Source organism: Mus musculus, chromosome X (assembly GCF_000001635.26).
Source record: "Mus musculus strain C57BL/6J chromosome X, GRCm38.p6 C57BL/6J".
NCBI classification, from domain to species: domain Eukaryota; kingdom Metazoa; phylum Chordata; class Mammalia; order Rodentia; family Muridae; genus Mus; species Mus musculus.
This window is the reverse complement of record NC_000086.7, coordinates 102403994-102431849: the sequence shown is the minus strand read 5'-3', so window position 1 is coordinate 102431849 and position 27856 is coordinate 102403994. Positions and strand designations below refer to the sequence as shown.

General features: G+C 40.7%; 1 protein-coding gene and 1 long non-coding RNA gene across 29 annotated transcripts in view; one reads left to right on the top strand and one right to left on the bottom strand.

Moving 5' to 3' along the window:
* Hdac8 (histone deacetylase 8) overlaps positions 1–27856 on the top strand; it is a 220744-nt gene that overhangs the window by 73532 nt on the left and 119356 nt on the right. For 5 of the 6 annotated variants that reach the window (XM_006528276.4, NM_027382.4, XM_006528275.4 and 2 more), the window contains exons 6-8: positions 3009–3086; positions 3627–3735; positions 26141–26313. In XM_006528276.4, coding sequence (XP_006528339.1) covers positions 3009–3086; positions 3627–3735; positions 26141–26313 — 360 coding nt within the window. Of the gene's footprint in view, positions 1–3008; positions 3087–3626; positions 3736–22884; positions 24249–26140; positions 26314–27856 lie in introns of those variants that run through there. The other variant, NM_001313742.1, reaches the window with a different exon arrangement.
* The window catches only part of Gm32262, a 208974-nt gene that overhangs the window by 73477 nt on the left and 107641 nt on the right, over positions 1–27856 (bottom strand). For 19 of the 23 annotated variants that reach the window (XR_003953070.1, XR_003953056.1, XR_003953050.1 and 16 more), the window contains one exon: positions 7719–10446. The exons of 3 other annotated variants lie outside the window; for them this stretch is intronic. This is a non-coding gene — a long non-coding RNA (predicted gene, 32262). The remainder of the gene's footprint in view (positions 1–7718; positions 10447–27856) is intronic. One more of the 23 variants, XR_003953053.1, reaches the window with a different exon arrangement.

The window sequence follows — 27856 nt, the reverse complement described above, 5'->3', positions numbered from 1 at the left end:
CTTCTTCATGGCCCACAACAAGGGGTGACAAAGGCTTGTTTTTATGTGACCAGTGAGGTTAAGAATTGATTTTCATTTTTGGTGTTTTGTTTCTTTGAGACAAGGTTTCTCTGTGTAGCCCTGGCTGTCCTGGAACTCACTCTGTAGACCAGGCTGGCCTCAAACACAGAGAACTGCCTGCCTCTGCCTCCCAAGTGCTGGGATTAAAGGCGGGCGCTACCACTATCCAGTGAATTTTTGTTTTTTAACAATGTTGTTTGATACATACACATATGTGTATGTGTATATATAAGTATGTGCAGAGGCTATAAGTAGTTTGGAGTCCAGGATGTTTACTGTCTAGCCACACGTACTTGACGACCCATAGCCTAGAGAAATGGCTCATGTATGACTGTGCATCTAGATGACCTGGGGGAGGTTTGGTTTTAAGTGCAGATTGTTGTGCCACGGGTCTCCGATACTCAGACTAAGCAGGTCAGACATACAGTCTACACTGTAAAGGCACCACGGTTGTGTCGCAGACGACCGCACAAAATCCGTGTCCTTTCTGGAAAAGTACGCTTTCTTTACCTCGCCTTTCAAGGCCTCAAATAGGCCTTTCCTCATCTTTCTACTCAATGTGCACGTCTCACTCTTCCAGATGTGTCTCTCTAATCTCACCTCCTTGATCTTTGTTTCTTTTGTCCTCAGTTTGGCCACTTCCTCCCTCTTTGCAGCCCCAAATTCTACCGATGCATTCAAGTTCCAGCACCTCTAAGTTCCTGACCACTGCAGCCCAAGGGTCCTCTTGTACCTTGAAAGACCTGTGTGCTTTTCTATCACTGACCACTGTTTTATGTTGTAGTGTTTTGTACTGTTTCCTTTTAAACTATGTCCATATCGTGTCTTCCCACAGAAACTTTTAAGTTCTCCCAGGACAGACATCAAGTTGTTTACTCCTTTCTGTCAGCACTGGACATATAGTAGCAGCTTAGTAAAGTGTGTGTCTCATGAATGAACACATGCTTATGGAATTCAGAGTATCAGTACCAGAGTTCAAAGCTCGACCCAACTCTGCTGAGCCATGTAGGAATGAAATAGGCCTGTCACCTGAAACCGGTCTCGCCATTTGCAGGCTTATTCCTACACGATTTCAAGTTTCCTGTTTCAGCCAACTTTTATGGTGTGTTTCATTTCACTTTATTTCCCTCTTCAGCACCTCCCTTCCAGTGACCTCTGCCCTACCCCCCAACTCCTCCACATTTGCTTTATTTGAAATATCCCACAATTCTACCACCCACCAGCATCCTGTGATAATTTCACTGGCTACTATATACACCATCGCCTTTCCCTGCCTAACCTCTCTCTTCTTTCATACCAAGGCTACTCGTCCCCTGCCTCTCTGACGACGTCCTTTTTAAGTATGATTTAAAAAAAAAAAACCAGGCCTTTCCTGTGCAACAAGATACAAATGGCCACCGAACACATAAATTGGTGCTCAGTACCCTAATACTGATAGAAATTCAATTTAGAGCCCATCTTCCTGCCTAAGATTTAAAAGAAATAACAACTGCTACTGTTAGTCATCACAGGAGAAAACAGAAATTTGCATACAGGATTGGCAGAAATGTAAATTGCCACTTTTCTGAATGAAGAAATCATTAGCATTTCCATCATGTGCCCTGGTTTAGCACTTACGCTTCCCTCTGTTGAAATGGTATTTTCATTTATTTTATTCTGTTTACTTAATGCTTTCTGCCTGGAGTCTTTGACTGGTTTTAACTACCTCCCTAGGGCAAAACACAGGGCTTGGGAAATTCAAACATACCTGTTATATACAAATAGACTTCATATTTTTTTAAGGTTTCTGTTGGCCTCTAATAAAGACTTAAATACATTTAAGTCAACACAGAGACAATATCTTTGTTTGAAATATAAAGGAGCACAGTACGTGGATTGGCTAAGAGTCCTTCCATTTCAGGTGTGAGTGTGACTGAGGTCCTCAGAGGAAGGGGCAGCATTAGGCAGCGTGGCCAACACATACGTTTGGAAGGTTACTTTAAATCGGACCTTTTATCTCGCAGGCATCTAGTCGTTTTCTGACTGTTTAAGGGGAAAGGAGACATCTGTCTACAAAGGCTCCCCCCCAATCTTCCTCCAGGCTTTAAAACAGTTTTAAAGCTGCTATTAACAACTGAAGGTGCCCCCTACTCTGGGCACACACCAAACCAGTTTGAAGTTGGGGAACAGCAAGCTCCTTTATAGTTTTATTACTATCCTGGGTTTCAAGAATTGAATTGCATTTCTCTCACTTCCTCTAAGCAGTTCCGAAATACAAACATTTGTTTTAGTAAATAGAGTGCAACATCTTCCTAGAAGGGAGCTGTTAGAGGACAGGACCATGCCTGCTTTTTTTTTTTCTTTTTCTTTTTTTGACTTGTTTGTTTGTTTGTTTGTTTGTTTCAGTAGAAAGATGTAAGTTACTGAGTGCTCACGAGACTTTGGGTTATCCATTTTTATAACCAACCCTATATTACAGAGAGTACCTCATCATTAAGTTTTAACTAAATAAAGCCTAATCACTGCTTTACTGGTTCTATTTTTAAAGGATTACCATATTATAGTTCTTTGGGGGAGAGTCCCAAGAATTTAATTAGAAACAGACAAAACAGATGATGAATCTTTCTGGTTGAAGCCATTTTTCTCTGCTCAGTTCTGTGGCTAGAGCCTCGGTCCTGGGCTCTTGCTCTTTCCCACCTTTTAGAATAGAAGTTAGGGTGAAGAATCTGGGCATCTTATTGCTTGGAAACGGGAAGCTCAGGTTGCCATGAATTGGGGCTATGTTCTCTCTTATCTGCAATTACTGCAATCAGAAACCAAGAGTTTATGTTCTTTTGGTTCTCGGTTCATTCTCTGTTCCAGCTGCCTTCCCCTCTCACCTTCTTCCCATCGCTACTTGTTAGATTTTCAGGTGTTGAGAACAGGAATTGCCTATCTGATATGATCCTTTTGACCTTTTTCTCCGGTAGGTGTAGAAGATGCCTTCAGTTTTACATCGAAGGTTATGACTGTGTCCCTGCACAAGTTCTCCCCAGGATTTTTCCCAGGCAAGTCAACTGCATGCTCCCCACACAGCCTGTGTCGAGATACTATAATTTTTACATGTTCTTTATAGCTTGTTTTTATATATCCCCATGCTGTTATTTGTGCTGTTCTCTGCAAAATTTTAACACGTATCACTTCAAGTGACAATGACAAAGGAATGACAGTGAATGCTGTTTTTTAATTCCAGGTGATTTTTATGGCCTGTCAACAGACAGACCACTTACAATTTTACCACATACCACAAGTAATTCTGATAACCGCAAATGACATGTGATGTTAGCTCTTACTGTTTTATTTCACCCAGTATGATATATATTAATATTTCTCAATTTCCTTATTGTTTTTCCACTTCCCACAACAGCATTTATAGTTATTATTTCTCTAGATTATTTTTCAGTTTCGTCATCTTAGAGAAAACCAAGAATTTACAGTTGGTATCCTAATTGACCACTTTGCTGTTCTGAATTGCTCCAAGACAGTCCTTTGTGTTTTCTAGTGCTTGTGTTCTTAATGAGTGGTCACAGCATTTCTGTCTTTTACAGGAACAGGTGACATGTCTGATGTTGGCCTGGGGAAAGGACGGTACTACAGTGTCAATGTGCCCATTCAGGATGGCATCCAGGATGAGAAGTACTATCACATCTGTGAAAGGTATGGCAGGAACACCGAGCTACTTGCAGGTTGCAGGTTGATCGGATCTCTCTGGAGCTCCGTGTTCCTCAAGCTCACAATTCTTGTTTTCAAGGAACAATTTGGAAATGAAAGCCACTGTATGCTCACATATCTGCTATCTTTTTTTTTTTTTTTTTTTGAGATAGGCTTTTTCTATATAACACTGGTCGTACTGAAATCCTCTATGCAGACCACGCTGGCCTCAAACTCACAGAGATCTGCCTGCCTCTGCATTCCAACTGCACCACCATGCCCAACTCATATAGCTTTTAGATATACATACTATGCTTGTGTGATGTGGTAAGTGTCCCCTGTTAGAGAGCACTAAGCAGTTGGACCAGAGACAAGCGTTTACATTTGACCTAACCTGCTATACGATATGATGAAGACTATCCCCAAAATAAAAACTTTTAAGCTGTCCTGGGGAATCCCTTCACCTGTACTTTCTTGCATGTGTGTGGCTTCATTAGCCCAACAGTATATTTTGTTTTTTTCTCATGGAGACCTGCTTTCTTCCACTGACATGAGCATTAGAGTTGATAATTATTTACCATTCATTATTGTGTCCTATCTGTATACATGATTAAATGTGTACTCAGAAAGCAGAGAAACAATAAGGAAGGGAGGTTGGAAAGGATGGAATATGTTTCCTGTGCTGAAGATAGACTCCAGGCCCTGTATACACTAAGCTACATTCTTCCCCAGCCCACATTTCTTTTCCCCCCTAGAGTTAAGAATACAGTTACCAAGCTACACATGGACAGGTAGACATGGTTTGATTTGTACACTATCGGGGTTGACAGTCCTACATAATGGAAGGAGGCTAAGCTCATACTCATCAAAATTAAGATTGGTCAGGAACAATTTCACAGCTGCCAAGGGCAATAGAGAAGGGAAGCCTGACTACAAGTCCACTAGTCAAGCTCACCAAAGGGAAGTGGTGCAGATGGGAATGTCTTGAATCCCTACCCCCACCCAGCTCACCTTTCTGGTAGAAACCAGGGACTTCCCAGAGGAGCCTGCCTGCTCTGGCCCCCATCATAGGCAGTTGTGTAAACAGAGTAGAACTATATGAGAAATAAAATCTTCAAAGGTCCTTCTTAGCTTCAGGGACTTGGGGGGACAAGTCATCTTACAGTCATTTAACAGCACTGGCCTCTTCATAATCTCCATCGTGTCCCTAGGATAACTCTGTATTGTCCGGCTGCCACTGATGGTTTAATTGCCCTTCTTTGTTCCCCTTAGGCTTTGTTCTGTCCTTGAGATGTGCAGATCAGAACTGCTTATGTAACCTTACCAATGAAGATGGCCTGTGGTTCTCTGTAAAAGGAAAATTAGTTTGTCTTTTAATCTCCTTCTTGACAGTGCCCAACATTTTGTTGGCCTTTTTTTTTTTTTCCCTTACCATAGCAGGACACTAAGTTGTTCTTTCAGGGGACTGTCCACAGGGTTTCTTAGAGCTCTTTCCTGCGTCTTAATTGAAAGACCACCATTTACCAGCCTGCAAGTATAGTTTGGGATATCTGGCCTTCACTAAGTGGATCACCTTACATGCGCCCCTATTGAATTATCTGCCAATCATAAGACCTCCTGAGATTCTCTTTTATCCCCCATCAGCTTGGCATTTCACTGACTGTGACAAAAGCTGGACATTATGTGCAGACTTGAGGATTTCCCAGCTTCTACTCTCCTGAAGGAAAGCTACTGTTTATCTTTAAGTCGGGAAAATGTCTCTTTTTCCCTATATTTTCTTTTTTTGTTTTATGTACACTAATTCCTTATAAATGATTTTTCAAAAGTTAATGTCATAGCAATTCATGTTTAAAATAGCCTGGGTATTAAACATGATTAGAAGCATTTTTAAGGTAAATATAGCCCCAAGGTTCCATATGATTTCCCTTCACAATCCATTCTGCCACAGGCATCCTGGTAGGCTGGTGGCTTTTGTGGATGTCAGGCTAACCTTCATTAAAGAGTCTTGTAGCTTGCCAACTAAAGAACCAGACACTCATCAGTTTCCAGATCCAAGGATTGCCTGGTAAGCCTCATGGGGAGTGCAGACACTGCTCACCAAGAACAACAGACCCCAGGTTCCCATAAAGAAGCACAAGGGTTGCTTCCTTTGCTTTGCTTCAGAAGTCAAGTCTGTTGATGGCACCATGACAAGGTGCCTCTCTCCAAGGGTGCCAGGAAGGCTTCCCATGCCAAGTATCTGCCCACCATTATTATACCTGACATTCCTGTCACAGGAAGGAAACATCCTTCAATAATAATAATAATAATAATAAAGGCGCCCCAAATGAGGTTTTGGCACAATGTCTCCTCCCCAGGTCCTCTAGGAATGAACAGTTCATTTGATGGACAGCAGACTCGGCAAAGCTGGAGTGCCAGCTTCCTGGCTCTCAGGTGGTCAGGTAGTAGAGTACAAGGAGAAAAATAGTACAGAGAAGACACACCAATCTTTAGCATCTAAATAGCTTTGTATAGCTTAGCAGTAGTCTCAGTCACTATCCTCGAGGTACTTCTACTCTAGCATGGTTTGGAACAAGAGACCCTTACAATTGGCCATCGTTACAGTGCCTACCTCAAAAGACACTTGAAAGAGGAGTTGCTGATCTTTTGGGGAAGTCACGCAACCCTTCTGCTGTGTCCTTCTCGCCTGTTTTGCTCTGTAAGCCTGCTGGTTCTCTGGCTCACCCCTCACTACAGAGATAGAAAGCAGCTTATAACTGGCACGTGTGGATGATGCACGGCTCCTGGGTTGTCTCTCACTTGCTAGTTTCTTCCTGAGCTGATTTTCTCTGCAGGATTCATTGACACTCATTGCTCTGCCTTCTTTCAATGTTCTCTTTTCTTCCTTTTTTCTTATTTCCCTTCATTTCTTTCTTTCTTCCCTTTGTTTTATAGAAAGATCGCCTTTTCCCTTGCTTGTGACTTTCATACTGCCAACTAGTCAGGCAGGGACTTAAAAGTTTCATCATAACACTGAGTACCCCTACTTATTTAAAATTTCTTCTTGTAATAGACTGGATATGGAAATATTATGTGAATGTTTTCTAATACCATCAAAAAGAGCTGAAGGGTTTTTTTTTTTTTTTGAAATGACAATTTCATGTTAGATGTCCCTGGGTCATTTGATATTAAAGACAGAGGTCCATGATTTTATATAAGCTTCCTGTACGTTTTATGGGAGCTAGTAGAATTGGCATTGTAAGTTGGCCCTTTATCAACCAATATAAAGGAATAGTAGCATTCCTGTCTTCGGCATGTCACTTCCCTCAAATGGAACCTTGTGCCTCCAGTATAGAGACTTTATATAAACCAAGACAATAACAATTTCACCAAAGTCACTCCCAACCCAGAATACCATACCCATACCATACTCACAAAGTTTGGAGGAAAGAAATATTAAGCATTGTCATCTAAAAGCATGAATAGAGCTGGAGGTGTGACTTCCTGATAGGGCATTTACCAAGCATACGTGAAACTCGTGTAGCTATATGTGAATATGATTTAAAACTGTCTTAATAATGTTTTGCCTATTGCCTAAAATGCTGTGTATGATGATGACTTTGGGAGCAGTCACAGTCGAGAGCTGTACGGAAGAAGGACAAAAACAAGTACTTGTCTGCTGTTGGGTCAAGGGCGGTTTTGATAACTAGTACTAGCAGAATGAGCCAGCTGCTTGCCTGGTGGGAACTGACATAACATATGCTGACTTATGCACCAATGAATTCAGAGTTCTGCTCGTATTTCTTAGTTTGTATCCTAACTATCATTCTACACCCCTAAGAACCAGGACTTATTCTTTACTGGATATCTGCTTGTCTAATAGGAAAACTATATATGAGGTGCTTATAATATGTGTGGGTACATGTATTGAAGTAGATGGTAAAACATTTTGAAAAAGAAATCACAGTTTTAGGAATGCGCATATAGGTCACTTGTCAATGTTTGCCTACCTGCATACATAAAGCCTAGGATTTCACTCCCAGCACTGCATAAAGCAGGCACGGTCACACATTGCACATAGCACTTGGGTGGTAGGGGTAGGAGGATCAGGAACTCAGGTTGTCCTTTGCTACAAAGGGAGTTTGAGGCCATCCAGAAATACATGAGACCCTGTCAAGTAAAAGTGTTTTATTAAGAATATTGAACTGCATGTCTTTGAGATCACCCAGCCACTGTATAAATATATCACCAACAGAAGATGCTGTTGACCAGATTCTCCAGTAAGAGGACGTAGGAAAGCTTCTGTTAGCCTGGAGCTCACATTCAGTAACACTCTATGACACTTAGGAAGATTTGCTAAGAAGAAATGTCAACCTATCCTGAGAAATATTCTTATTCTAGTGAACTTATGGTGTGTGTGTTATTCATTCAAATAAAAATCTACCCATAGTTGGTCCTTGGGCTATTATTCACCTATGTCCTGTGGCTTATATTATGTAGCTAAAAACTGCAGTAAACCTTTGGTCTCAATCAAAGACCACTGACATAAAGAAAAATTTAGTCACTTACAGACTCATAATGTCATATGAGTCTCATAGGAGATTTTTAAACTCATAATCTCCTTTTAAAGTTTACTTTTATTTCTAACTGTGTATGCATGTATATGGGTATGTATATATGACTGCAGGTGCCTGTGGAGGCCAGAAGATGTGACTCCTCCGTGGCTGGAGTTCCAGGCAGTTGGGATGTGTCTCACAAGGGTGGTGGGAACCTAGCTCCAGTTCTCTGCAAGAGCCATCTTTCCAGTCCCACCCTACCTTAATGTTTTTACCTCTCTCCATTTAATTGTAATTTAAAGGGTTTCTCTCTTTTTTGCATTTGGGAAATGAAATTGATGTGTTTTGTTTGTTTGTTTATTTGTTTGTTCATTTGACTGGTTGGTTGGTTAGTGATTTTGTTATTATTTTGGTTTGGTTTGATTTGGTTTTTTGAGTCAAGGCTTCTCTCTGTAGACCAGGTTGGCTTCAAACTCTCAGAGATCTATCTACCTCTGTCTCCCAAGTGCTACAATTAAAGGTGTGCTCCACCATCACCCAGCTTTAAATTAATTTTTTTTAGAGCTTCACTTGCTTCTTGAGAACATTTGTGGTCTTGTTACTGGGCTAGACCAGGTAGCTAACCTAGAGAGTACTTGTTATTTAGCATAGCACCTGGGTTTCAATGTAGCTTCTCCCCTCACACTCCTCCTTCATGTTAACATGTAACATCGGTGTAGTTAAAGGAATACCATGTCTAACCCTAAACTTTTATTCTTTGGTAGAGTATTTTGTGCATCTGTACTCAGTGTCACTCACATCCAATAAAGAACAGGAAAAAAATCACACCACTGATTCTTAATATAGTGTCTTCCAAGTGTGTGTTTATAGCACAAGAACTATTGTCTGACTTGAGCGTCACCTTGGAACTAGAAGTCCTCGGTGTTTTAAATGCAGCATTAGTTCCTGTGAGTCTAAGACCAACATTTACCTCTCCAAAGACACTCTGACCTTCCTGCCAAAGAACTCGGTGGATCCGCACTTTTTATAGTTTCTGAAACATTAGTTAACATGGAGGAGGAGGGTGAGGGGAGGAGCTTCCTGTGTGCCCAGGTGCTGTGCTAAACATCTGACATGGATTTCTATTCTGGGTATGTGTGCATGTTTAAATGGGAAAAAAACTATTTTATTCATTCATTCTACAAAAATGTATCATCTACTGTATAACAGACACTACACTAGGCACTGCGACAGGAAATAAAGCAAAACGCTGTAAGCCGCAGCTTGGTTTCTAGGGTGTACTTATTAACTGGGACAGGAGTAGCACTGCATCTACTAAAAGTATGCATTGTGTCACTTCAACTTTGTCACAGCCTACATGCTATAAAAGTGGTCAGACATCCAGAAAGGGATGAAACCAAACTTTGTTTTTTGTTTTTTGATTTTTTTAAATTCTCATATATTGCATCCCAATTGTAGTTTCCCCTCCTTCCCCTCCCCCAGTCTCCTCCCTACTTCCTCTCTCCCCTAGATCCACCCCTCCCTCTGCTTCACCTCAGTAAAGAGCAGGCCTCCCAGGTACATCAACCAAACATGGAAACCAGACTTTAAACTTGTGTCTCTCCCTAGCCAGTGACTATGTTGTCTGTAAAGTATCTCATGGAAGTGTGAAAACTGTTACATACAGTGACAAGGTACCATCCCTAAGAGTTCTTGGAAACCTTGATTGTAGGACATTGCAGAAGTCATTTTAAAAAATAAACCATTTAGCTTCATCCAAATCAATCACATGACCTCTCCAATAAACAAGCTATTGTGGGTGTGAATGTGCAGCTGAGATTTGGGCAGAAAATAATCTCTTAATTTTCAAGATTTAATTTGTAGTTTTATAGACAGAAAACAAGAATTTACCTCCTAGATATGGAATTTTTGATTTAGGTTTGAACATGGAAACTCTCTGAGTTCATTTAGCTCTTCCTGCTGTAGAAGGTGGGTGGGGTCACCTGTCATTTTATAGAGCTCTTCCTGGTGAAGTCCATCCTTTTCATGTACCAAATTTTTAGACTAGTTTTATAAAATATTGTTTACTTCTATGCATTTTGTATGACAAAACTTCTGGTATCTCGGTCCTGGCAGGAGGCCATATGTCCATATAGGGTAGAGATGCTCCATCCATGCTCCAAACGAGTCAATCAGTAACCCACTGAGTAAAACAAGAAGCAAACGATATCTCTAAGGGAGTTTTAATGGGAGTGTTTCCTTTCAATGTTGACTTTTAATGTTAATATTTAAAGAAGAGATATTTTAATGACGATAGGTTTTTCTTTCATTATAATGACAGGGCAACTAGAAATTACCTTCCACTTGGACTTGCATCTGGCGCTTGGCCCTCCGTCTCATTGAAATTTAGAAACAGGTAGAGCGTCAGTGAAAGAGAACCCAGCAATTATAATTTGCTCCTTTGGGTTTCATGATGTGGCAACAGCAGTACATCTCACAGATATTCATACATACATATTTTAAGCAGTACGAATTTTTCAAATCCCCTTCAGTTTGATGAAAAGGGATGGACTCTTCGAGAACTTGTATTTGAGTACAAATAATTACATAGACTTACTTCCATCCTCATCTCCATTTTCATTACAATTGGAAAACTGGCAGAAACTCATCACACAATTATCCTACCTCTCTTTTCATTTGGGTCACAGCTACACTGCCTGGATAATCACTAGTCACTTTGGTCCAGTAATAAAGGTAACAAAAGCTGCCAATTCATCCTGTAAGCCTTGCATCTGGAACTTGGCCCTCTGTAACTAAGGTATTTTTATTACATGCTTTTGTTCAATTTGATAAACTTCTATCCCGCCTCTCTGTAGTGTAGCAGATGTAAAATTGCCTATTGTTTCTGGAAAATAGATGAGTCAGACACTAATTAGATTCACTGATAATGTTAGCCACAGGTGGAAGTGAGGCCAAAGTGGGCCGTTCATTTATTCTTCCCTGTTTGATGTGTCTTTTAAAATATTACATTCAAAAGGCTTTAAGAGCTTCACAATGTAAGATAAGTTGGAGGGAGGGATCCTGTGCTTCATTATCTGAGTTGTCCTGAGCCAGTGAGCTAACCATGCATGTCTGGAGGACTTGTGTGAGGCTGTAGTGAGAGCCAGTAATTTCCCTCACCTAGTCCTTAGGGCCTGAAATGTGTGCGGTTGGAGAGCCATGCCATTTTCATTTCTGTCTCCTCCAGACTGCACCTGACCCCATGAAGAAGTCTTCCCAGGTGACTTTTATCCCATGTAAGTTAAGGAGGAAAATGTTCTAAGATTCTGTGAAAGGTCACTGTGCCACTCTGGGGCATTTTCTCTGTTCTCTTCTTCCTGACGACTGATTCCTGCCACTGGAGAAAGTGACCTGATTCTTTGGCAACAGGTTAATAAGTTCTGACGCTAGAACATGTTCTGATGCTAGAAACTATCCAGAGGCAGGAAGACCTTGTCCTAAATGGAAATCGTGATAATCATACCCTTTAATAACGCAGGGCTTCTCTGAAAAAAGATGCCAAACACGACTAGGTCTGTGTTCAGTGGAATGTTCTAACATCAAAATTCACGCTGTTCCCATTCCACTGCTCTCTCCACTGTGTGCCTCCTACCTCCACTGTAATTCTCCCCTCCCCTTAGACTTTAGTTGATGCCCTGCCCCTTCAGTCCAGCCTATGAAAACTGCTTAAGCTGTACAGAAGTGTTACAGCTTTGAATGAGCGCACCTACTGCTGCCCTATGCCTAGCAGCTGCTTTAATGCGTGAGCTGGCTTATGTTGACTTGGACCCGACTTTAAGAGGTTCACTTAAAGCTAGACTCCACCACCTGAGGAAGAAGCCTGGTGCTGAGTTTAGGAGGACCTTAGCATGTTCTCTTGCCTGTTGTACTATCAGGAAAGAGCCATAGCCACTGATATTTTTAAAATAATTTTTAAAAAGCCTTATCAAGTAACCATATAAGTTAGCAAGTAAGATGTGGTGGGGAGTGGGGGAATGCTAGAGAGAAAGGGCAGTGTTTGCCTGGAGATGCTGTGAGAGGGGTTCTGTGGGAGCTGGATGTGAAGGGGTTTGTGTGTACTAGCTCCATGTAGGAGAATCCCAAGGAGGTGGGGGGATGGGGAGGGGATGGGGCATCTTAAATGTATGAGGGTTGATGCAGAAAAATATCTATCCTATTTAAATATAGGCAAGCCTCACTAACTCAGCCTAATTAGAGGAAAGCCAGTCTGAATCATGGAATATTTTAAATGCATTTTTATTACTTTCAAGCATTGGACATGCTAGTAATTCAAAATAGACTAACAGCATAGAACAGCACCTCAGGGAAGGGGCTTTAAGAATCATTTGTAATTAGCATATCAATTATTTGTATGTAAGTAGATGTGCACAAAGTGCATAAAAAGTTTATTCTCCTAAGTAGGACAAACATCCCCCAGTGCAGTCCTGTTTACACTATTAATTTGCTTAGCCAGCCCTTTTTGTGCCAAGATAGATGTATGTAAGAAATGCTTATTTCCTTAGGGAAGAATGAATCGCTTCCCTGTGTTTAGTCCAGTAACTAAGAAGCTGAGCGCCATTTGATTGGTTTGGGATTTCCAGGATATAGAGTTTTGAATTTGCATACAGACTAGAGAGATTTCATATGGAGAAGATCTGGCAGCCATTGCCAGAGACCCAGTTTCCCCATCTGGATTTCATTGAAGTGATCTGGATTTCATCAAGCAACAGGACACTGATCCTAAATGATCCACCAGACACTCCAACGTAGACATGTTTAAAATACATCCTGCCCCAGAAAAATAACTGCCAAAATATGATAAGTTGGAGTTACTCTATGTGCGGTACTTAAAAGTAATAAAACTGCATTTCTTTTTAAGTCCCACAAAAACCATGCAATAGCAAGTTAATGATGGAAATCAATCCCCAAACTCTTTCTTGCACACCTCATTGTGTGACAGCATTGCGCCGATTTCCAATCACCTGGGAGAGGATATTATATTGTGATGAGCTGCACCAGGTGCTAACTATATGGCAGGATTTCGCCTTTGAATCTCAGTGAGGCCCCCCTGAGTCAGAAAGGGCAAGGGAAGGGCTAGGGCCATGTTTATTGTTAACAAGTCATTATTGTCCACGTAAGTTTGCAAAGCAGTGTGATTGCAGTGAAAGAGAGATTTTAAAGGGCAAGAAGAAATATGATTAGGAAATGAAAAGCAGAGATACCTGCCTAAATTTTACCCTACATGAACTGAGGTGTGCTCTGGGTAAACTGTGAATTCTTCGAGGCTTGGTGAGAGAGTAGAGACAAGTATGGAGAACATCAGCATGGGCAGGAAGTCCATGGTCGTCGGTGCAACTACAGCTTGGAATGGCTCCAGCCCTCGCCTTTCCCCAAGGGCATCACTAGCCAGGGTCTGCAAAGGCCAAATAGCTCTTTGGCTTCCAATCTGATTTTTTTGCCTAAGAAATCAGAGAAGTTGGTTTCGATTTTAATAATATATTCTTCCAGCCTCTATATAACAGAAAGGCACTTGTGTTTCTGCCCCCTCTTAAAGTGAATTTTGTGTTTGGTGAAAGGTAATAGATTGGCAGCACTGGAAAATGAATTACTGTATTCCCAGAACAGGTATAACCAGGCAGTGACACTATGAAATTTCTCTCTGCCTTTGGGGACCATTAGAGTATTACTCAGGAAGTCACTGCTATGGTGTGCTGTGCTGAACTCCACAGAATCCTAACGGGCTTTAAGAATTAACATAGCACTCAAAGGGCCTGACTTAAAGCCATTCATTTATTCATCCAGCATTATGCAGTGCTTACTATGTGCCTAATGCTGGGAGAAGACATTCACAAATGTTGTATCATTTAATCTCTACAATAACATATGAGAGGGAGAATATCATTCTTGGTTTATAGAGAAGGAAAACAAGGCTCAAAAACAAAGTGATCTGCACATGTCACCACACACACACTGGATCCAGGCTCTTCTGACTCCGTGCCAGTCTTCTCCCTGAACTAGGTACTGCGGAGTTTGCAAAGCGGGGCTGAGGAGATATATGCTCAAACAATATGACACAAAGCCGAATGTAATTTGCACCATGGGCACTCCTGGTGGTTACAGAGCAGTGAAATGTCCTATCCCAGAACACATAGTGGGCTATTAGCACAGCAAGCGTTAGGATTCATATTCTTTCCATTGTCTTCCAGACCTGCCTCTCTGTCCAGCCCACCACCTGCCAAGATAATATCTACCCTGCTTGCTGGGGGGCGGGGAGTGGGGGTGTCTAGCCTTTCAGAATGAAAAAAAGCCTTAAAGCCATGGGACTCAGTGATGACACCATTGGATTCGAATTGGAATTTGTATACTAATTCTAGCTCTGACGAGTCACTCTGGGCCACTGGCATGGTCCTTTAATTCTGTATGACTCACTCACTCTTGTGTGAGTGAATGAGAATGGTTTACTTCCAAGAAGTACAGCAAGAGATAAGTAATAATACACTAAAAATAGTGTACATCCCTTCCTGTTGCCAAGGTGAAATATAATTAATGAGAGAATTACGTATACTACAAGGCCAGCATAGAAAGAGATGCCAATTAGAATCTATGTTTTTATGTAATGGGCTCAGCAATGAGAGGAAAAAAAAATATTCCTTTAAAGTGCTACGTCATAAAAATTAAAAGAAAAAAAGAGAGGACAGGTTGTGGGTTGGTTGGTGAATTTGGAGAGTTTTAAGATTTGGTTTTTATTTTATAGGTTTGGATGTTTTAGATGTCTGGGAAACCAGTACAGCTTGCCTGATGCTAAAAGCAGAGAAAAAAAAAAACAACATAGGAAATTAAATGCCTTAAATGTGTCCAAGAGGCACCCGTGGCCCCCCAAAGAAATGACACATCATCCTCACTGCAGGGAGCCCCACTCCAATTCCTGCCTCCCACAACTATTTGTAATAGATCTGAAATCACTGAGGCATTCGCCATATGCTGAGTCCCCTGACAGCTTGAGTCTTTGCAGAATGAGTCAGCAGTACCTGAGTTGAGATAGGATTGCAAAAGTATAGAAAACACACAGAGAAGAAAAGTTGACCGGCCTCACATTCGGGACTGATGAGTGATTCTTTGGGTCTCTGACAGAGCCCTCTTCTGAATTCCATCAAATGCAGTGACTTTAGTATTTATATCTTAGAGAGGAGCTTTGCTGCTGGCAAGAACGTCTCTCAGGCTGACTGTGGGGGCTCAATGCATTAGTACTCTCCATCTGCAGCTGGCTAAACAGTTTGTCAACTTTTAAGTTTCTCATTTTTATATCTAGTGAGGGAGTACCTAGAGCAGTGGTTCTCAGTCTTCCTAGTGCTGTGGCCCCTTAATACAGTCAATTCCTCGTTTGTGGTGACCCCCAAACATAAAAATATTTTCGTTGCAGCTTTATAACTGTAATTTTGCCACTGTTATGAACTGATATCTGATATGCAGGATATCTGATTTGCAACCCCCATAAAAGGGTTCCTTGACTCCAGAGGGGTCGTGACCCACAGGTTGAAAAACACTGCTCTAGAGGGTTGCTAGTGCTTGTTAGAAAACATGGGAGATGCTTGCCTTACAGAGGTGAGATATAAGCAAAAGTCAGGAAATGGGACCCGCTGGCAGCCTGTCTCTCTCACGGGCCTGGCTAGGCAGACAAGTTAGGGTTACTGTGCCCTATCAGCAGCCATGATCATGACTGTAACACTGTCAGTCTGGCATCCCATTACCTGGGAGTGAGAACTTTAGTTTCATAATTCCCTAACAAACCAATAATAAACACATGCTCTCCACTCCCCTGACACCACCACCCAGTGCTGGAGGGAAAATGGCGCCAGGGAATAATGTCAAGGGTGCAGAGCAGAAGCTGTGGGTGAACACCTCAGAGGTTTGGGGGCTTTTCTTTTACCTCCAAGTACTTTGCCTGTCATCACCCCTAGCTTTTCTTCTCCTCAGGCTCAAACATCCTCCCCCAAATAAAGACCTGCTGAAGTTTCTGTGCCTGCTTCTCCTCATTTGCATAGCCCCCTCTGAAAACCAGACTGAAGGCTGGGGGATCAGGTTTCTCATCAAGAAAACTGCATTTCAAATGCATGTCTTGTGTGTTTATAAGGAGCTTACTAATGTAGTGTAATGAGATGCCTGTCTTCCCCCTCCCTTCTGGGGAAGAGATTTTATACTTTCATAAAAACTTAAAATTAATGATTTACAGGGCACGGAGTAGCAGTGTTAAAGCCGTTAGGGAAGGTTTCCCAAAAGCTATCTGGGGTGGCATTTCATTCACTTACTCGTTTAATGACTATTTATTGAATGTCTACTATGTCTAAAGTATTGATTCTACGTTCAAGGAAGTTAGGGAAATTTTTAAAATGTTAGATAGAGATTGATTTTCATATTCACACACATTTGAATAAAACAAAACATGGGAAGTTACAAGAACCATAAAATTTAGGATGCTATAGGCATTCAGAGGAGATAAATACTTCAGAAAAAGGCTTAATTAAGGAGGTAACATTTGATCTGGGTTCTAAAGGGTACCTAATTACTACATCTTTAGAAAGTGTCTATGCATATTTATAAAATCTGGGTCAAGTTTGAATATACAGAAATTGCCGGGAAGGATAATTGTGTAGAAAGGGAACAGTGAGACCAGGGTTGGAAGAAGGTGCTGTTGGAGAGGAGCAGTGGTTCAGCTTGGCTGGACTGTAAAGTGGGTGAGAGGCAGAAGTCCCAAAGACTGGAAAAGCAGAGCTCAAACTCTTAGCTATAAAAATTTGTACCGTATTCTGTCAGCACTAGGCAAACCAGTGAAGGCTTTTAAAAATGAGGAAATAATAAAATCAGAGTTTGCTTGAGAAAATTAGTACTTAAAAGTAATACTCTGCCATGGCCCTGCTTGTGGTAACAACCTAGGTGACATAGCTGGTGCTTGACCTGCCAAACCATATAGTTCAGAAAGTCATAGAAGCAGGTAAATTGTAATAATTTAAAGGTCCAACTCTGGTGACAGGCTGCAGTTCTGAAACTTAATAAATGTGTGATACTCTGTAGACTTCTGAACTCTGTGCTGCAGTTTTCTCATCTAGAAAATAAATTTCATGACACACCTGCCTTATATTTTTATGAGGTCTAAAATGTGTTAATACAAATAAAGTTCATAGAACAGTACTGTATCCTTCCTGGGTAAAGTCCTCAAAAAATATTAGCTCCTAGTATTTTTTCCATTTATGGAGGAGATGGAATTTAAAGAATGACTATGGCTATAACGTAGACATGGAAAAAGGTAGTGTTTAGCCACAAGGCGACATGTGACAAAAGGCCTACTTACATGAAGACGCACAGTGAGTGAGGTAAGCAGTTGCCTGTGGGGTGACATCACAGGTCAAGGCTTATTGAGCAATAGGATTTTAAAGGCAAGCCAGAGGTAGATCAGGAGGGACTTTGAATCATAACCTAAAGTAGAGGAACATTGAAGGATTTGGGATAAGACAAGTGACTTGATTGAAACTTTTCCTAAGGAAAATTAGCTTATTAGTAGTTTGTGTGAAGGATTAAACACGAAAGAGAGTTGAGGCAGGGCAAGTAGTGGAAGCTATTGGTGGATCCACTGTGGTTTGTGAGGCTGGATTCAGTGTGTGATGAGAGAGAGAGAGGGGTGGGGGGTTAGTGATGACTAGCAGGAGAGGAACACAGAGGAGGACTCAGGCTTCATCAGTTTGTACATGAAGGACTGAAGGTGTGCCCATCATTAATACATAAGGAACTGCAAGAAATAAGATGACAGGTTCAGCATGGTCCAATGGAGCTGTGAATCACAGCTCCTCTGCACAAACTGAGAGGCTGGTCCCAAAATTTATATACAAATCCAACCAGGAATGGTCCAGATAGTCTTGAAAATAAAGGACAAAACGTGGGAAACCCATACTTTCTAATATTCAAACTTAACTACAAAGTGATGGTAATCTAGGAGTATTATGGTCACTTAAGGACAGATGCATAGGTGATGGAACTGAGCTCAGAGATGAAGAATAAGGCACATTTACAGTCATGTGATTTTCTGTAGCAGGGTCCAAGATCACTGAGTGGGACAACTGGACAGCACGATGTAAAACAATGAAGTTAGATCTTTGCATCACACCATGTAAAAATAGTTGGCTTAGATCCAATATAAAAATGTAAATGCTAAATACTATCAAACTCTTCAAATAAAACATAGATTATGACATTGGGTTAAGCAATTGTTTCTTATATGTCACATGAAAAACATAAGCAATAACAGCAAAAATGGGTAAAACAGACTTTGTCAAAAGTTAAAATTTTTTTCTTTTTCTTTTTGAGATTATAATATATTTAAAATAATACTTCCTAATTCCGTCCCTCCCCACAAGCCTCCCCTTGGTCTCTTTCAAATGCACAGCCTCTTTTTTTATTAATTGTTATTACATACATGTATGTCCATATATATACATATATTCCTAAATTTAACCTGCTCAGTCTGTATAATTTAGTACAATGTATGTTTTCAGGGCAATTTTGTACTTGAAATGACACTATTAAAAACATGCACAGAGAGCTGGGTAGTGGTGGTGTATGCCTTTAATCCTAGCACTTGGGAGGCAGAGGCAGGAGGATTTCTTGAGTTTGAGACCAGCCTGGTCTATAGAGTGAGTTCAAGGACAACCAGGACTACACAGAGAAACCCTGTCTCAAAAAAAAAGATATTTGAACACTCAAACACTGCTGGTGGACATGTACAGTGATGCAGTCACTATGGGGGGAAAAACCCTGGGATTTCTCAGATGCTCAAACATACAGTTATCACATAGCCTCGTAGACACACACACACACACACACATACACATGCCCAACATAATTAAAAATGTGTCCACATAAAAACTTGTACCTATATATATTCCCCAGTAGCATTATTCATATTAAGCAGAGAGAAGAAACTATCCAAATATTTATCAATTTACGAATAGACAAGCACACAATGAAATATTTGTTAAAAGAAAGGAATGAAGAGCTAGATGTGATATTGCATGCTTGTAATCTCAGCACTTGGGAGGTAAAGGTAGGGCCAGGAGATGTTTAAGGCCATCCTTGGCTACATAGTAAGTTTTTGTCCAACCTGAGCTACACAAGACCCTATGTCAATAATACTCCACAAAGAGAAAAATATAATACTAGCTCATGTGATAACACAGATGAACCTTGAAAACTTATGTTAAGTGAAAGAATACAGATACCAAAGAACACATATTTTACACCTCTACTTACATAAGGACAAAATTAGATAAATCTTTAAAAATTGAAAGTAGATCAATGCCTTCAAGGATTTGTGGTTTAGAACATGGTAGAATGAGTAGTAACTATTCATGGTCACAAAGCTTCATCCCGGCATGATGAGAAAGTTCTAAAATCCTTTGTAGTTAGTGACTACAAAATTCTGTGGCTACGTTAAGAAAAAAAAAAAAACAAAACAGCATCATACACTTTAGATGGAGGACTTGTATGATATGTAAATATCAATTGTTTTAAATATATTTTGTGTGCATGTTACATATACACAAATTGTGTGTGTGTGTAGGCTAGTGGTCACCCTCTGGTGTCTCATGAACCCTTGTGTTTTTGCAGCAGGTTCTCAATGAACTTGTAGCTTTTCAATTAAGATAGGCTAGCTGGCCAGCAGCTCCAGGGATCCCCCTGTTTCTGCCTCCCCAGCCCTGAATTACAAGAACATGCCCCCACACCCCACTTTTTTTTTTACTAGTTCTGGGGATCTAAGTCAGGTCCTCGTCCTTGTGCTGCAAGCACCTCACTGATTAAACTAGCCCCTGTTTTAATATACTTTGAACAAAATCTGTTCTGAAACAGAACATGCTCTTAATCAGCTGGAGATCTCTGAGTAGAAACAGCTGCCAGTTGATTTGAGGTTTCACAGGCTAACAGAGAAAAAGACATGGATAGGTGGCTCAGTCTCAGTCAGTTCTCTTCCCTGCAGGAAGTATAGGGGACCCTAACATGGATGAAACTTTGGCAACATTGGCAAGGAGGAAGGAACACGGGCCATTTATCACCCAAAGAAAAGTATATCCTTTGAGGGGCAGAGATGGGAGATGAGAGGAAGATTTCATGAGTGGTCTATAGCCCTTAAAGCAACAGGAAAAAGACTCCAGACCCCTAGAGAAGATAGCACTGTGAAGAAAGAATTAAGTGGAGGACATTCCCAGGTAGAGACAAGAAATAGCAGAATGTACTCGTTACACAGAACCTCAACTCGTTAGTTACCTCAATATGAGGCAGACAAGGATTGAGCTTAAAAGATTCATCTCAAATTAGGAGGAAGTGGAGTTAATGCAGGGCCCTCATTTAATAAACCTTTATACTTGATATTTTGGGTGGTGTGGTGGTTTTGTTTTGAGACAGGGCCTTCCTATGTGGCTCTGACTGAGCTGGTGTTCCTTATGAACTCGGGCTGGCCCTCACACTGGCTTGGCTCTCCCTGCCTCTGCCTCCCAAGTGCTAGGATTACAAGTGAACACTACCACACCCATCTTGTGTTTGAGTTTTTAGAAATGAGATCACAAATGCCCTTTCATCCTATTTTTTGCTGTTGAGGCAGGCTCTTGCCATGTAGCCTAGGCTGTCCTCACACTCACTCTCCTGCCTCAGCTGCCTGAGCACTGAGAGTTTTATTAGAACAGATGATAAATACAATTGTTTTTTTCAATCAGAAGTGAAATAAAGGGTTGCCAAATTCTAGAAACTGGATGGTCTTTATCAATCTATAAATGTTTATGGATTTGATGATCAGAGTTGTAAATACGAATTGTAGTAAAACAATTTTTTGGAATTATTATCAGCTACTGCAGGATAAGAGAACAGAAAATGTGGATAGTGTGGTTTAATCAAAGGCCTTATGTTGGCAGGTCAAAACTGACCATTTGTTAAGAATGCTTGTCCTGGGGGCTGGTGAGATGGCTCAGTGGGTAAGAGCACCCGACTGCTCTTCCAAAGGTCCGGAGTTCAAATCCCAGCAACCACATGGTGGCTCACAACCATCCGTAACGAGATCTGACGCCCTCTTCTGGTGTGTCTGAAGACAGCTACAGTGTACTTACATATAATAAATAAATAAATCTTTTAAAAAAAAAAGAATTCTTGTCCTAGTGTCTGAAATCAACCATAGTCTCAGAAAGAAAACAGGTGGGTTGGTGGTTTGAAAACAGGAAGTGATCAAGCAATCAGTTGTAACACGAACAAAGAGCAAGTTCAATAAAGACATGGGAAGACAGAAAACTGTAGCAGGCAAAGAAGTTCAGAGTTCAGTGTCTTAGATATGAAGTGGTCCCAAGTGTTTGCTTATCAAGTCGTGCTTAGGAATAACTAATATGGAATGTAGGCAGACACTGTGGTTGAAACCAGAAAGACAAGTAATGTGAGAAAATTTCTCCTTGGAGAAAAGTGAGGTGGTTTTTTTGTTTGTGTTTATTTGTTTGTTTGTTTAATTTTGGAAACCCATTGCCAACCGTGTACATTGCATAGAGTAGGCATTCAATTAACATTTATTGGTGGATGGGTAGAGGGGTGGGTGGGTGGATCAATGGATGAACAAACATTATAGCACTTAATACTGTTTTGTACTTCCCTATCTTCTACTCCCTACTGAACCATCAACACTATCAGGTCTTTGCCTCTGGATTCTCCCCTCACCCCTTTTTGAGACAGGGTCTCAAGGTTGTGGCTAATCTGCTAATTCACTAATAACCCAGGCTGGTCTAAAATATTGGGCAATCCTCATGCTGCAATTCCTATGGACTAGTATTATAAGAATGTATTACCATCCCTAATATAGGGAATAATAGATACTTAACTCTGGGTTTAAGTGAGTGAACATACTGAACCACAGAGAATAACAACAAAGAAAGAGAGAAGAAATTAGTATTTGGTTAATATAAACAAATGATGTTGACTTCAAAGTGGAGCTAGGAAGCCAGGTCTGATGGCACAGGCATATACTTTCAGCACTCAGGAAGTTAAAGCAGGAGGTCTCCATGAGTTCTAGACTAGCCAGGGCTACATAGTGAGACCATGTCTCAAAAAAAAAAAAAAAAACAGAACAAGTAAATTATAATAAACAAACAAGGAGAGAAAGAGAGGTATGAGCTTGAAAATGGTCATTTCTCCAAAAATACCCCCCATTTGCAGTCACTGCTCTCTAACAAGCTGCCCACCCTTCCCAAGGTTTTCCATATCTCCCTGGCCCTGCGTCATTCTCGCATTGTCCTCGTGCCTAGAGAGCTTCAGCGTCCCCTGTGCCATCCTCTCCGCTTCCAGGCTTTATGATTTGGGTCCTTACATGTGACATCAACAAGCAGAGCTCTTAAGCATATATATATATATTTTTTTAGCAAGATCAGTTCTTACAGATCTCCAGGGGCTCCCATTTGACTGTCAAAACAAATGAAAATCTGAGTACTTTTCCATGTCCACCAGCTTTCTATAAACCGAGGTTTAGTCAGTGTACAAAATGCCTTACCTTTTTCAAAGCTTCTGATTCCTGTTTTTTCTACCCATCCAGAGCCTGTTTCACCAGAACTCCCTGAAGACTCATTTTCCCTACAGCTCTAATGAAGACAACTGTTCCAGAAACACCTCCCTTCCTTTCCTTCCTCTCTCCTAATTACCAGTCATGAACATTATAGGTATCTTCTTTTCTTGGGTATCCCTTCATGTTGCTCTATTAATTTTGTCATGGAAGTTCTTCTCAAGTCCCTGTCTTTCTTGTGTCAGTGGCCTCTAGATGGTTAGCCCTGATCAGCCTTCAGCATATTCCACACTAGAGTTCACTTATCTCTTAAAATGAAATTTTAATTGTGCCCCCCCACACACACACAAACAGCAAACACATTGCACATGGACATGCCCACATATAATGTTTGAGATGTTTCACACACTTTACATAAAAACCCAAAGTCATTTATTTCTGTCTTTATACATGTCCTCTCGCTGCTTCTAGCCTGCATGTCACATGCACTTCCTTCTCCAAACGTCCTCTGCTCTTGTTAACTTCCATAAGCATCCCCGCCCCTAGCTCCCCTACCCTTACTGCACAAACCTTCAACTGTCTCTTTTTTCTGCTATGCTTTTTGTTTTGTTCTGTTTGAACATTTCTAGGGATTAAATTCAGGTCTTACACTTGCTAGTGGTTATGCTTTTAAAGTAACTCTTTAAATTGTTATTAAATTTATTAATTTTACTGGGACACATGTGTAACAGAGTTGGTTCTTTCCTTTTCCTGGGGTTTAAAGTCAGGTCATTGGGCTTGGTGGCAAATATCTTTACCCGTTGTGCTAGTTCAGTGGCTTTAGCAAAACTTTATTTCAAAATAACCACATGTTCACAGGAGGTTGCAAAGGGAAGTCCTGTGTACTTCATTCAGGTTCTACCAGTTATGCATATATTCACTTATGTGTGTCTATGTAATTTTATCATATCTGTAGCCTCACATGACAATTACAATCAAAATTCAGAACTTTACCACCACATATAGGGTGTTGGGCTACCCGTATAACTGTCACAGCCATCTATAACTCTTAGCAATGACTAATTAATGTCTTCCTTTAGTAGTTAAGATTTTACAATGTTATATGAATAGAATCACACAGTATTATTCTTTTTGAGATTGGCCTCAGGTACCCAGCATACTTTCCTTGTAATGCTCTCAAATTCTTTGTGTATAATAACGGTTTGTTTCTTCATATTGATGTAAAGTATTCCACTGCTGTGCCTGCTGGTTTTTTAACCATTTAACTATTAAAGTACATTTGGATTTTTTCCATTTGAAGCTATTATATGTAAAGATGCTACACACATTCATGTGCAAGTTTCTACATGAAAATAAGTCTTAACTCTCTGGAATAAATCGCCCAAGAGTGCAATTGCTAGCTCATATGGCAAGTCTATTTTTAGTTTTGTCAGGAACTGCTAAATTATTTTCCAGTGTGGCTATACCATTTTACATTCCCACTAACGAGATATGTGTGATCCAGTCTCCGCATCTTCACCAGGAATTATTATCACTGTTTGCTTCTAGACATCTTGAGAATTGGCTCATATATGGTGCGTCTCATCTTTCAGGACCTAAAGAGCCTCCATAGTCTCTGTAGGGCCATTTCTAACCTCACCTGGACCAGATCACTTCTCTCTCCCTTGTGCCATATTTAATACTTCATTTATCATTGTGGTTTAGTTATTTATTCTCAGAGTTTGTGCATTCCCCTCTATTCTGAACTATGTGATAACACAGACCATGCCAAATTCCTCTTGGCTCCTGGAGCATCTGATCCATTCCATTCTGAGCACATAGTGGGTGCTCAGTAAGTATGTGCTAAGTGAGAAAATGAAATGAATGGAAAGAATGGTAGTCTCCCTCCCCCTCCTGCGACAAAGCTTTTTAAAATAGACATCACGCCTTCATCTGTGTCTCCCAGCAGCAGTTAATAGGATGCTCTGTTTGTGTAGATGCTCAATAAATGTCGCCTAAACTGTTCAGGTGGCCTATCTTTCCTCTGCACCCATGAGATAAGCACATGAAAGAGAGAATAGACCTAGGAATCCTTGCATTGAGGATCATATGTCATAAATTTTGTAATAGTCTTATAATCTCTACAATCACTCAGCATTCATCTGTGTGATGAGAAATCAAAACAAAATAGTTCTTTAAGTCAGAGAACGCCTCAGTGACCATCACTTCATAGCCTGGTTACATATGAATTGGGAAGGGCAGTGTTTTATAGCCCTGAATTCCTTTTGCCATCTCAAAAGGATCTGGGATTTTTCTGTTTTTCTGCACTGGTGTAATTTGACATGTTGATTATGAGAGGGTCATTAACTTCAACATTTTTGATCACTTTTTGACTCTGTATTTTCTCAACTCTGAAGTCTGTTAATTTGCACTTGTTTATATGTCTCTGTAAGAGTTACTCTGGCCCTTGAGGACTGGGATATGTTTTGTCTGGAAAGTAGATTGTAAGCCCCTTGAGAGCAAGGACCTTATAATTCCTAGGAATGCATTCTGGACATTGTCAATGTTCAATTAATGACAATATTGGAAGCCTGACTAAAGTTACCTGTCACATTGACGTTTCCCTTTTCATCTGTAAGGCTTCATGCCCTCTGCAAATAGCTGTTCGGCTGATATGATAGCATTGATTCTACTCAAAATTACACTACTACCCACTGCAACTTGTTCTTTTGGGTACTTTGAAATTATGATCAGTTGATACTGTTCTCCTCATAATACCATGCTTACATATGCACTGGGGAGGACTCTATTTCAGAACCCTCAAGTCCTCTACATAATGAAAAGTAAGCTGATACCATCTCGGCTTTCAAGGCTTGCCTCTCTTGCCCCCACTCCAAGTGTGATTGCTATCTAAAATTATCAGAAGGAAACCTTCATAACTATTCAATGTATATGTTTTATTTCTCTTAATTCTAAAATGGAATAAATGTGTATACTATGCCCCATGGCTATGAAAGTTAAACAGATATGAATTTTTCAGTGAAGTCTAGGTTGTAAAATGAAAAGGAAGAAATTGGTTCATTGGTGATGGTGAAAGTAGGGGAATTGTTACCATAAGTCAGGTTTATAAAAGGATGATGCACATACAGCCTGGCCCTCCATGTAAAGTGGACAGTTGGATGTGATGGACAGGTTACATTTCAATTACTGGATAATTCAACTATCCCTCCAACATACCCTACTACTTCTGCAAACCCCTAACCAAAGCTGATCTTTTTCTGATAACTCATGCCCTTCCTCTTTCCTACAGTGTACTAAAAGAAGTGTACCAGGCCTTCAATCCGAAGGCAGTGGTTTTACAGCTGGGAGCAGATACTATTGCCGGAGATCCAATGTGTTCCTTTAATATGACACCAGTGGGGATCGGCAAGTGTCTGAAGTATGTCCTACAGTGGCAGCTGGCAACTCTGATTTTAGGAGGAGGTGAGTACAGAGGAAAGTCACCAAGAGAATTTATAAATCCTCCTCCATACATTCTTGACATAGAAAATAAGTTGAATTGCTTGGATTGGCTAGTACTAACCTGCCCATGGCCCAGAAGCCAAAGTCTATGTATGAACTAGCTCACCTTCCCAGTTCAGCATAGACAAGTGCTCTGACTCATCCCTAGTTGGCTTGACATGTGCTTTGACACCTAGGCACCCGAAAGTTTGTTTCCACTCTGAAATAAAGGTTCAAAGTAAAGCAATTTCTTAGCATCCACAAGACCCTGAGTTCAAACCTGAGCACTGAATAAAAAAGAAGAAATTTTCTCAGGTTATAATAAAGGATGTCAACCCCCAAAGACTGTGGGTGTCTTCTGTCAGAATAGTCATTAATTCGGTCCTTACCATCCTGTTTTAGAAATGTAGCAATGAAACTCTAGCTCTCCTCATCCAGGAACAGTAAACACATGAATTAATTGAATAGGTAAGCTGAATTTAAGAGTTACTCATTTCCCCCAAAGCATGATTTTGTTATAAGGAAGCAAACTTGAGAGATCCAGTCTCTTGGGCATTCTTGCTTCCCTCATACTGATATTTACATTATTTAACTAACAGAATGCTAGGTCTATTTGGAAGAAGCATTTATATGTTTGGAATCTTACCGAACCTCAGCCACCTTTATAGGTGCCTTGCTTAGGATCGTCTGTTTCCCTACCAGCCACAGTCTTTATTTCACTGGATCAGTAAACTGGTGTGTTATAATATGGTAAAGTGGGTTGAGATTAAAATGCACATACGCGTCACCAGGCATGGTGGCACATGCCTATAATCCCAGCACATGGGAAATGGAATCAAGAGGATCGATAGGGCTAGCGTTGGCTACACAAGACCCTGTCTCAAAAATGAACAAAAGTGTACATACGGAGGCTAGAGAGATGGCTCAGTGGTTATGCCCATGCCTCTCTTGGCAAAAGACCCAGGTTCAGTGCCCAGCCCCCACTTGGCAGCTCATAACCCTCTGTAGCTCCAGTTCCAGGGCATCTAATGCCCTCTTCTGCCTCTGTAAGCACCTGGCATATATGTGATATACATAGATACATGGAGGCAGAATACTTATACACATAAAATTTTTGTAAAATATTTAAATGCATATATGATAAACAAGCCTCTTGTTTGGTGGTGTGTGTTTTTTTTTTATCACCCTTTTGTAAAACCCAGGTCCAGGTAAATTCTGGGAAGGGCCTTATATAAGCAAGTGAGTATACAGCACAAATACACCAGCCTAGTCCTTTGACATCCTCAAACCCCAGCGGGATCAAAATTAAAACTGCTTACAAGAGACAGAAAAGCTGGCATGAAATTTATTAATTTCATCTCCATAAAAAGATGAAATTGATAACCATTGCATGGCATATTACTTTCCTTAACAACACTACGGATGGTCCGGCTAGGGGGGAGACTTTTACAATAGACATCTGTGAAAATTTAACTTTTGCCTTCTCCTAAAGAGCCTATTAGCATTAGCTCAAGCCCTTTTGCTT